The sequence below is a fragment of the Moschus berezovskii genome, chromosome 1 (assembly GCF_049115385.1).
Source record: "Moschus berezovskii isolate FMDL1 chromosome 1, NW_MosBer_1.0, whole genome shotgun sequence".
NCBI lineage: Eukaryota > Metazoa > Chordata > Mammalia > Artiodactyla > Moschidae > Moschus > Moschus berezovskii.
In genome coordinates, this window is record NC_142460.1 from 163,914,438 (window position 1) to 163,926,748 (window position 12,311).

The following is a 12,311-nucleotide window of genomic DNA, read 5'->3' on the forward strand; positions in this document are numbered from 1 at the left end:
AAGGGAATGGTAACCCCCTCCAGGATTCTTGCCTGGAGTATCCCATGGACAGAGGAACATGGCGGGCTACAGTCCATGGGGTCACAAAGAGTCAGACACGACTATGAGACTTTCACTCACTTTCTTGACCACTAGTGTCACCTGTGAAGCCCCAAAATGCAAATAGTCAACATTAATATAAATCTTTAATTTCATACAATTACTTCTGCAATGTGGGTGAGTATTGTATGGGTAGATGAACACATACACCTCTAGAAGAGTATTGTATGGGTAGATGAACACATACACCTCTAGAAGAGAACATCCATGCTCCACAGACACTGGAGAACACTAGCTTCTCATTTTGCAGGTAATGCATGTGAACCTCAATGAGAATTGGGAGATTCGGGCAGAGATGTGAAATGAGACTCTAGCTTACATTTCAGGTTCACTGAGAGCACTAGAAAAATTTTCTACAATTTAAACTACCTTCTTTCAATTTTTTCATAAATTTTTGCCATACTTCACTTAATTTAATAGATGTTTCAATACCCCCCCCCAAATAATGAGGGATTTAATGCACAACAGAAATGAGGAAGATAAAACTACATTTTAGAAACTAGAAAACAAAAACATATAAAAGCTACCTTATACATTTTGACTTTAGAAAAACTGTGATATATGACTTTGACAAATATTATTTTTAAAACCATCAGTCTAAATGATAATACAAAAAGTGTTATAAAGTAAATTCAACACAGCATGTGCTCATAAGCTTTGGGCCTCAAATGCCATGAAATTAAAAGACGCTTGCTCCTTGGAAGGAAAGTTATGACCAACCTTGATAGTATATTAAAAAGCAGAGACGTTACTTTGCCAACCAAGGTCCGTCTAGTCAAGGCAATGGTTTTTCCCGTGGTCATGTATGGATGTGAGAGTTGGACTGTGAAGAAGGCTGACCGCCGAAGAATCGATGCTTTTGAACTGTGGTGTTGGAGAAGACTCTTGAGAGTCCCTTATACTGCAAGGAGATCCAACCAGTCCATTCTGGAGGAGATCAATCCTGGATGTTCATTGGAGGGACTGATGCTAAAGCTGAAACTGCAATACTTTGGCCACCTCATGCGACGAGTTGACTCACTGGAAAAGACTGATGCTGGGAAAGGTTGGGGGCGGGAGGAGAAGGGGACGACGGAGAATGAGATGGCTGGATGGCATCACGGACTCTGTGGACATGAGTTTGAGTGAACTCCGGGAGTTGGTGATGGACAGGGAGGCCTGGCGTGCTGTGATTCATGGGGTCGCGGAGAGTCGGACACGACTGAGCGACTGAACTGAACTGAACTGAATGTAGGGAAGCCCTATTTCAAGAAATATATCCCAAGGACCCCACATCTTCATTCACACATTTCTTTTTGGCTAATTTCTGAAACTTCATATTTTAGGTAAATATCAATTAAACCTTGGTTTGGAGTTTAGGGGAGTTCATAGTTGGTTCCTACAGCTGTGTGTGTGTGTGTGTGTGTGTGTGTGTTTGAATGGAATTTTAGTTACTTTTAATATTTCAAGGAAACACCATTGATGAGGGCTTTTGAATTTGACTGCATAGATGCCACGCATCCTCAGTGCCTCCTTACCTCTCACGATTAGCTGGCTTTGGTGCTCCACAGCTGCTGCCTCATTGCGGGCTATGCAGGTATAATTCCCATTGTGCATCAGGGAGAGATTGGAAATCCTTAAGGAGCTTGTGAAGTCAATGTTGTCAATGGTCACCCCAAGGCTTGCTGGGATTGGCCGGCCATCTTTCTGCCAGGTGATGGTGATGGGTAAGTCCCCTGAGACCACAACACATGGGATGAAGACCCTCTGTCCAATGGAGAATCTTGGAAACTCAAAAGGCTGGATAAAAGGTGGAACTGAAAGAAAAGAAAAAGTAATAAAGGAAAGATGATAATGAACTGTTATTACTCTACATTCTCTTTTCTTTAACCCTCCTGCATGACATTGAAAGAGCAATACAAATCACTGTTACAGCATACAAATACATTAACTAGCAGAAGATTTGAAATAGGGCTCTCTTGTTCTTTGAATTTTCTTATTGTTCTAAATGATAAACATGGATTAATTTGTATTAATACTTCAGAAAATATGCTTAATCTAAATATTTTGATAAACATGTTTTAAATTCAATAATCATTTCTTAAAGGAAATACTTCAGGTTCTGCATTTTTCAGTGTAAATGCCTTGAAAGAGGGCTTTGGGATTGGCTTTCTCTTGGAAGCTTTTAAAAATGATGTGTTCAAGAGATTTCTTTCTTGCCTTGCTAATATTAACTTTACAATCACCGTTTTCCCTTCAATCCATTCCACGCCTTTTTAGTAAACATACTTTAGGTCTATTGAAGAAAGAGAATTCAGCTTTATTATTAAATATTTTTTAAATATCCAACATCCAGTCAATAGCAAATGTTAATTTAAAATGCTCATGTTAGGATAATTGCACAGTTACTCAGATCTTGTCATTGTCAGTCAGTAAGTTGTGTCCAACTCTTTGTGACCCCATGGACTATAGCATGCCAGGCTTCCCTGTCCTTCACTATTTCCTGGAGTTTGCTCAGATTCATGTCCATTGAGTTCAGTCTGTACCCCCTTATTTTGCACATTCCTTGCCCATGATCTTATATTATGAACTGGTCCATGATCAGTTTTCTGAGTTGAGGAGACGTACTGCTACTGAAGATAAGGTTACAAACTTCAGCCCAGTCAGCCATGGACAGCCACACTCAATCTGGAATGCTCTGTTTTCATTTAATTTCCCTAATACACTCTTATTTTTCCCTCTTGACATAGGATCATTCTTCTTGGCAGCTTCCTAGATGGCCTCACAGGGTATCAGCATCATAAAATGGTCAAAATGGCACTAGAGGAGCCAATTTTGGATGCTACTTTGGTTACTTATTGGTCATGAGGTCATGGGCTAGCTGACAATGTGCTCTTCCAATAGTCTTTTGGGGTAGTTATTCATAGATTATTAAGATTTTAGGCCCATAATAACTTAATGGAAGCCACTTATTATGCTAGGTGATTTTATAAAATGAAATTATTAAATAGCAGGATATCTGCAGAATTTGTTCATTAAATCATAGTTTCATTTCATTATCAACTCAGGGGAGACGTAAGTGTAAGAAATCCAGCTAAGAAACAACTGAATGGAAACCAGTCATTCGTTCACCGAAGAAGTGTTTTTTGAGCAGCTGCTGCTGCTGCCAAGTCGCGTCAGTCGTGTCTGACCCTGTGCGACCCCATAGACAGCAGCCCACCAGGATCCCCCGTGCCTGAGATTCTCCAGGCAAGAACACTGGGGTGGGTTCTGAGCAGCTAGTGTGCTCAGCATTGCACTGTGTGTCAGTATGTCAGACAGCAGTGAACACAATACACCATCTCTACCCAGTGCAGTTCTCATGCATGCAGAGTCACAGGCTGCCGATGATAGCCAAGTACAGCAGCGGCTTTTCTGGTATTTAATATTATTATTACTACTACTGTATGGGTTCGATCCCTGGGCTGGGAAGATCCCCTGGAGGAAGCATGCCAACCCACACCAGTATTTTTTCCTGGAGAATCCCCACAGACAGAGGAACCTGATTGGTTACAGTCCACGGGATTGCAGAGTGGGACATGACTGAGTGACTAAGTGTGCGTGCTCACACACACACACACACACACACACACACACACATGCTTCTAGAGGAGGTAGGAAGTTAGAACTCAGAATTGCAAATACAGCCAGAAAAAGTAAGCAGGTGGCTCAAGTTAGACCTTACCAGAGAAACAAGCAAGTAAACAAACAGCCAAAGGTACAGACAAGCATATTCAGTGTCAAAACTGCTGTAGATACTCAATGTAAAGTTATTAGTAGAACTTTGGGTCTGCAACAAGTTGGTCTGATGCTAAGAGACAAAGATCTCAGGATGGGTTCTACCTGGTGATTACAAACCATTGAGTTAGTGCTAGTTTAGAAATGGATGGATTTTGTTTCTGTTTTCTCTTTACACTCTGATTCCTCTGTAGCTAAGCCTTGCCTCTGTTCTTGAAAAATGGAGCCCTTTATCCTGTACAGGCTTCCCTGGAAGATCAAATGATAAAGAATCTGCCTGGGTGCAAGGTATCCAATCCACTGGCTTGGGAAGATCCCCTGGAGAAGGGAATGGTCACCCACTCCAGTATTCTTGCCTGAATAATTCCATGGACAGAGGAGCCTGGCCAGCTACAGTCCACGAAGTCGCAAAGAGTCAGACATGATTGAGTGACTAACACTCTCTATCCTGTAAATTTTTCCTGCTATAAGAAGACATTCTCATATTTAATAAGTATTGACAGCCTACAACCTGTTTAGATCAAGCTGAATTACATTTGGTTTGTTCATGGTTGTCATGAGGTGGGGAAAGTGCCAAGCTGTACCAAGAGGGTTTGTATTTTTCTAAATCTTGCCCCAAGTGTCACAAATGTTTATTCCACATGTAAATATTAACATGTAATAAACTGACATCTTTAAAATAAAAAGTAACTACATTTCCTCTTCTTTGGTTTCTTTTTGTTTGTTTTTACACAGTGAAAGCAAGAATTTTAATGATGGTCTTGAAAGATGTGTCTGGTGGGCAGGCACACCTGGGACATTACAGCAAGCATTTTTATCCCCTTGAGCACAGATCCCTCCCCAGTTCCTCACTGGCTGTATATTGTGGGGTTACAGTCTTCCCAGACATTGCCTAAGTCTCATAGAGTATTCTTTCTTCTCCCTTCCCATCCTAAGTCCATGTTTCTCAACAAAGACTATAGTCTATTTCTTCCCAAACATTCCGTTAGCATAGGGACTCTCCAGGTGTAAGCTGTTAGGTAAGACTAGCTTGCCAGTAACTTTCCAAGACAATTCTTTGGTCTCTTATACACAGAAACCTAGTTGTGAGTCTTTTTAGACGAACCTAGGCACCCATTGTTGGCTGGGTGCTTCTATCTGAACTGGATATCATTTTTCTAAGGTAAATGAATTTTGGAGCCAGACACCCTGGGTTTAATTCCAGCTGTGTCATTTTAGTCTGGAGAAGGAAATGGCAACCCACTCTAGTACCTGGGGAAATCCCATGGACAGAGGAGCCTGGCAGGCTACGTTTATGGAGTGGCAATGAGTCCTGCATGACTTAGCAATTAGCACTCTCTCTGTCCTCAGTTTCCTTATTTGTAAAACAGGGTTGGGGGGGGGGCTGCTATGAGCAGTGAATGAGTTAACATAGGGGTTAACAGAACTTCACATGCTCCTGAACTGGTTGCCGTGCACCAGGCCTTTACTGAAGAGAAAAAAAAAAAAAAAAAACAGAACAGCTAAGTGAAACATAAGTGGACAAGGTAAAGGACTCCACTTTTCTTATCAGTTATAATAGGGAGAGGAAAGAAATAGATAAGGACTTACTTTCTAAACCCCAGATCAAGAAAAAAGACAGATTCGTTTCAACCTATTTTTAAATAAGAAAACAATATGGGGGTGTAGGCTGTCAATACTTATTAAACACAGGAGTGTCTTCTTCATAGCAAAAGAAACTCACAGCATAGAAAAATGGCATGTGAATATTACTTTCAAAGAATGGAGGCAAAAAGTAGCTGCACCCATGACTGATTCATGTCAATGTATGGCAAAAACCACTACAATATTGTAAAGTAATTAGCCTCCAATTAAAATAAATTAATTGATTAAAGAATAAATAAAAACAGGACAAAAAGTGTAGTAATGAGTTCTCTGAGGAATTAAAAACCATGATACATTAAAAAATCAATTGACTATAAAAAAAGAAGTAGCTACAGGAGAATCCATTTTTAAAAATTCATGCTTTCCATAATTCTAAAATATCTGTAATTCATTGGTTTATAGAACTCTAGGGCATATAATTTCAGAAAGAAATTTCAGAATGTATATACATAAAGTGACACTGCTGGAAATAAAGACTCCAAAGCAGTGAAAACAAATGTCAGAAAGCCCAGGAATATTATTCAGCCATAAACAAGGAATGGAATTGTGTCATTTGTAGAGATGTAGATGGAACAAGAATCTTCCACACAGAGTGAAGTCAGAAAGAGAAAAAACAAGTATCATATAGTAATGCATATTTGTGGAATCTAAAAACATGGCACAGATGAACCAATTTTCAGGGCAGCAATAGAGACTCTGATGAAGAAAATGGACATGTAGACTCAGGCAGAAGAGGGTAAGGTGGGTTATAGATACACACGCACACTCTATGTAGAATAGATAGCTAGTAGGAAGCTGCTGCGGAGAAGGCAATGGCAAGCCACTCCAGTACTCTTGCCTAGAAAATCCCATGGACGGAGGATCCTGATAGGCTGCAGTCCATGGGGTCGCTATGAGTCAGACATGACTGAATGACTTCACTTTCACTTTTCACTTTCACACATTGGAGAAGGAAATGGCAACCCACTCCAGTGTTCTTGCCTGGAGAATCCCAGGGACGGGGGAGCCTGGTGGGCTTCCATCTATGGGGTCACACAGAGTCGGACACGACTGAAGTGACTTAGCAGCAGCAGCAGCAGGAAGCTGTTGTATAGCACAGAGAGCTCAGCTCAGTACTCTGTGATGGCTGGGATGCGGGGGCAGGAGGCTGGTCCAAGAGGGAGAACCCATATGTATACATATGGTTGATTCATGCTGTTGTGCAGCAGAAAGCAACACAACATTGTAAAGCAATTATACTCCAATTGTTGTTCGGTCGTTCAGTCCTGTTCCACTTTTTGGAACCCCATGGACTGCAGCACACTAGGCTTTCTTGTTCTTCACCATCTCTCAGAGCTTGCTCAAACTCATGTCCATTGAATCAGTGATGACATCCAGCCATCTCATCCTGTTGTCCCCTTCTCCTCCTGCCTTCAGTCTTTCCCAATGAGTTGGCTCTTCGTGTTAATAATAATAAAAAAGAAAGCCTAGGCACTAACCCTCACTCACACCACTCAGAGGACAATCCCTCACTCTGAACATTGTATTTTAAACTTTTGCAGTGCTCTTATTATCTCATTTCTTGGTCTACACCGGATGCTGAGAATTGGCATATTGACAAGGGCTCAGTGTGAAGCCAGAATAGGTAAGGTAAATGTGAGGCAGAAAGGAAGCATAAACTCTGAAGAGCAGAGGGCACCCTGCGCTTAACAACCAGCTTTTCTGCAGTTAATACAGTATCATAGAGCATAACTAAGACTCTTGACTCATAAGCTACTGTTAATATATTAAATGGGGAAAAGATTATATCTAAAATATTTCAGAACATATTTATTTTTTAAAAAGCTATCCAAGATAGTTAAAATTTTACACATGAAAGGAAGGATTTAGTTTGAGGGAAAAGTCATTTTCCCAGAATAATGCCAACATTAGCTTTGTGACTTCTCATTTCGCTTGCCACATTACATTGGGATGCACTTTGTTAATGCAAATTACATTTTAAAAACCTATGTGTCAATCATGTCACTTCTTACTACGTACGTTGTCTCCTTTGCTTCAGTCATGAAGCACAAGTCTGCTGTAGAAAATGCTCAGAAATATTTGAAAGGGTCCAATATCTTATATTTTTCATTTATAAGATAAAAAATTGGAGACAAAAATTAAACCAAGTTGTTCTAAATCTCTTGTAATTATTCTGAAGTCAAATCACCTGCTTTAGGCTCATCACTTACTTTATCAGATTCATTGCATCATTTTCTAAGGTAAATTCTCTGAATCTTATTGATAACGAAACACTGTCACATTATAGGAGCAGAAATTATAATGTAACCTGCAGCAGGTTTTCACATATCCTTCCTACGTAAAGTTTGTAAATATCTGCTCAAGGTCACTTCTTACCAGGTTTGTGGATTTCATTCTACATAATGGTGTGGGTTCCATTCTCCAAGGCAGAGCTGTTGAATGCTCTATTAATTTAGACTAAATATTAATCTAAACTCTTGTTCTTTCTAAATGCACAGCAAGAACGTGAAATCAGGCTAATATATTTCTGTGTCTGGCCCCTCAAAAATTAACTGTATATTCTTTTTCAGAGGGTTCAGTTCAGTTCAGTTCAGTTCAGTCGCTCAGTTGTGTCCGACTCTCCGCGACCCCATGAACCACAGCACGCCAGGCCTCCCTGTCCATCACCAACTCCCGGAGTTCACTCAAACTCATGTCCACAGAGTCCGTGATGCCATCCAGCCATCTCATTCTCCGTTGTCCCCTTCTCCTCCCGCCCCCAATCCCTCCCAGCATCAGTCTTTTCCAGTGAGTCAACTCGTCGCATGAGGTGGCCAAAGTATTGCAGCTTCAGCTTTAGCATCAGTCCCTCCAATGAACATCCAGGATTGATCTCCTCTAGAATGGACTGGTTGGATCTCCTTGCAGTATAAGGGACTCTCAAGAGTCTTCTCCAACACCACAGTTCAAAAGCATCGATTCTTCGGCGATCAGCCTTCTTAGTACAAAACGATTTTTACTTCTCTCCCCCAACCCCGCCCGGAGAAGAGTACAGCATATTAAAAGAAGCATAGTTGGGTGTTGGCCAGTCTTGGCTAGTTTTAGCAGTGCTCTCTTGATACGCTTTTCTCTCTTCATTCATTCATTTTGTTTTCGGCTGCACTGGCTCTTCCTTGCTGGGCACAGGCTTTCTCTGGCTGTGTGAGAGTAGGCCCCCTTCTCTCCAGTTATGGTGCATGGGCTTCTATTCGTGCTGGTTTCTCTTGTTGCTGAGCATGGGCCCTAGGCACGTGGGCTTCAGTAACTGTGGTGCACAGGCTTCACTGTCTCAAGGCAACTGGAATCTTCCTGGACTAGGGACTGAACTTGTGTCCCCTGCATTGGCAGGTGGGTTCTTAACCACTAGACCACCAGAGAAGTCTTTGACCCAGATTTTTCATTTTTAACTCTCTGATTCCATTTCTTCACACATAAAACAATGAAGGTGAAACAATTCATAAGAGTGTCAGTGCCAGGCTTTATGTAACATGCAGCCCCAGAGCCCAGGTGGTACACAGGTGTAGCTCACTTTAGCATCTTTCTTCCTTTCCTCTTCCTAACTCTTTCTTTTTGTCCTCTTTTTGTCCCAAGGCCCACAGTTCACTGGGAAAATCAAATGCATTACATGCACGTTGAGACATGTGAGGCTCTTTTTCCATTGGCATATATAATTCCATCAATTCCACATTTCGTCGTTCCATTTCTGGTGGTAATTGAACTCCATGAGTCTCCATACAAAAGTCTCAGGTTGACAGCTCTCGGTATCAAGACTGTTCAAAGAGACTGCCTCAAGCCAAAGTCTTCTGAGTCATGGCTGCAGATACTTTAATTTTCCCATCTCTTTTTTCTATTCTGTTTAACAAGTCCTTTTTTCCCAACCGTTGAGAAGGTTTTATTTTTTATTTTTTTATAAAAAGATAACAGAAGCAGAAGATATTAAGAAGAGGTGGCAGGAATACACAGAAGAACTGTACAAAAAAGATCTTCACGACCAAGATAGTCACGATAATGTGATCACTGACCTAGAGCCAGACATCTTGGAATGTGAAGTCAAGTGGGCCTTAGAAAGCATCACTACGAACAAAGCTAGTGGAGGTGATGGAATTCCAGTTGAGCTATTTCAAGTCTTGAAAGATGATGCTGTGAAAGTGCTGCACTCAATATGCCAGCAGATTTGGAAAACTCAGCAGTGGCCACAGGACTGGAAGAGGTCAGTCTTCATTCCAATCCCAAAGAAAGGCAATGCCAAAGAATGCTCAAACTACCACACAATTGCACTCATCTCACATGCTAGTAAAGTCATGCTCAAAATTCTCCAAGCCAGGCTTCAGCAGTATGTAAACCGTGAACTCCCAGATGTTCAAGCAGGTTTTAGAAAAGGCAGAGGCACCAGAGATCAAATTGCCAACATCCGCTGGATCATGGAGAAAGCAAGAGAGTTTCAGAAAAACATCTATTTCTGCTTCATTGACTATGCCAAAGCCTTTGACTGTGTCGATCACAATAAACTGTGGAACATTCTGAAAGAAATGGGAATCCCAGACCACCTGACCTGCCTCTTGAGAAACCTGTATGCAGGTCAGGAAGCAACAGTTAGAACTGGACATGGAACAACAGACTGGTTCCAAATAGGAAAAGGTGTACGTCAAGGTTATATATGGTCACCTTGCTTATTTAACTTATATGCAGAGTATATCATGAGGAACACTGGGCTGGAAGAAGCACAAGCTAGAATCAAGATTGCTGGGAGAAATATCAATAACCTCAGATATGCAGATGACACTACCCTTATGGCAGAAAGTGAAGAGGTACTCAAAAGCCTCTTGATGAAAGTGAAAGAGGAGAGTGAAAAGGTTGGTTTGAAGCTCAACATTCAGAAAACAAAGATCATGGCATCTGGTCCCATCACTTCATGGGAAGTAGATGGAAAAACAGTGGAAACAGTGTCAGACTTTGTTTTTTTGGGCTCCAAAATCACTGCAGATGCTGATTGCAGCCATGAAATTAAAAGACGCTTGCTCCTTGGAAGGAAAGTTATGACCAACCTAGATAGTATATTAAAAAGCAGAGACATTACTTTGCCAACCAAGGTCCGTCTAGTCAAGGCAATGGTTTTTCCCGTGGTCATGTATGGATGTGAGAGTTGGACTGTGAAGAAGGCTGATCGCCGAAGAATCGATGCTTTTGAACTGTGGTGTTGGAGAAGACTCTTGAGAGTCCCTTATACTGCAAGGAGATCCAACCAGTCCATTCTAAAGGAGATCAATCCTGGATGTTCATTGGAGGGACTGATGCTAAAGCTGAAATTGCAATACTTTGGCCACCTCATGAGACGAGTTGACTCACTGGAAAAGACTCTGATGCTGGGAAAGGTTGGGGGCGGGAGGAGAAGGGGACGACCAAGAATGAGATGGCTGGATGGCATCACCGACTCTGTGGACATGAGTTTGAGTGTACTCTGGGAGTTGGTGATGGACAGGGAGGCCTGGCGTGCTGTGATTCATGGGGTCGCGGAGAGTCGGACACGACTGAGCGACTGAACTGAACTGAACTATATGTCACATAAAATCTCTCAAAATCGCATCTCCTAACACTGCCCATTATGGGCATGCAAATCTCATGGCTGGTCTCTGAGAGTCCAGTTCCAATTACACACCCATTTCAGGGTCTATATGCCGATCAGGGATGCCTGGAACCTAAGTAGACTCAGGGCTCTGAAACCATCCACAAATCATTCATCCAGGTAGAAGCTGTGGCCTGAAAACCGTGAGGATGATGAGCACACGTGACCTGTGGGTTGAGCACATTGCTTAATGGACCGTCTACCTGTAAGACTGGTTCTTGTCCAATTCTGCAACTTTACAGTGTGCTCTCAAGTCTAGAAAAGTAAATCACTGACTCTGTGCGACACAATCCTCCACTCTGTTCACACAACACCATTAACGTCTTTCTCCATCCACCCCAAGAGCCTGTTGTTCAAGATTCTATAATGAAATGTATGACTCATGTGAATAGAAAGATCTATGTACAGGGCTGCTTCCTAAGCAGAATGACCCAGGAGGCAGGAGACATCTATTTTTATCTTTTTATTATTTCCTACAACTAGTGGAATAAATAGGGCCTTATATTGATATATCTTGATTGCACAACAGTTTTTGAAAATACCTTTAAGGGGTGATGATGCACCCTGGATGTGTTTACACTTTGCACATGAGACAATCCCTAAGTGATGAATCAAAAGGGAAATAGGTTCAAGACATAACAATGACACGATGGTGAGACAGAAAGGATGAAGGTGAGGTCCTATGCAGCCTGATTAGCCTAGTGGCCAAGGAAGTTTATAGCCTAATAGAATGAACAGACTAAGAGTACACCACCGACTGGCCACTACGTCTAGAAACTGAGAGTCACGCTTACTTCTGTCTTGTTCTCAATCTTATCAGCTAATGAGTCACTAAATCCCTCAGGATTTTCTGGTCTAAATCTCTTTGTCTATGGGGTATAACTGTCTTACACTGTTGCGCTAGTCTCTGTTGCACAAAGAAGTGAATCAGCGGTATGTATACATATATCCCCTCCCTCTTGGACCACCCTCCTCCTCCTCCCAGCCTATATTAACGACCATAGACATGGAATCTAGAAAAAGAGTACAGGTGAACCTATCTGTGGGGCAGGAGCAGAGATGCAGTCGCAGAGAATGCAGGTGGACACGGGAGGACCGGGGGCGGGATGAACTGAGAGATGGGAATGGATACATATGCACCGCCGTGTGTAAAACAAAGATGGCGGGGACT

The 12,311-nt window shown here is 41.9% G+C and overlaps 1 protein-coding gene across 2 annotated transcripts in view; it reads right to left on the reverse strand.

Annotated features, from left to right (window-relative positions):
• Window positions 1-12,311, reverse strand: part of DSCAM (DS cell adhesion molecule) — a 337,475-nt gene that overhangs the window by 285,949 nt on the left and 39,215 nt on the right. For both annotated transcript variants that reach the window (XM_088828353.1, XM_055420373.2), the window contains exon 5: window positions 1,617-1,895. In XM_088828353.1, coding sequence (XP_088684479.1) covers window positions 1,617-1,895 — 279 coding nt within the window. The remainder of the gene's footprint in view (window positions 1-1,616; window positions 1,896-12,311) is intronic.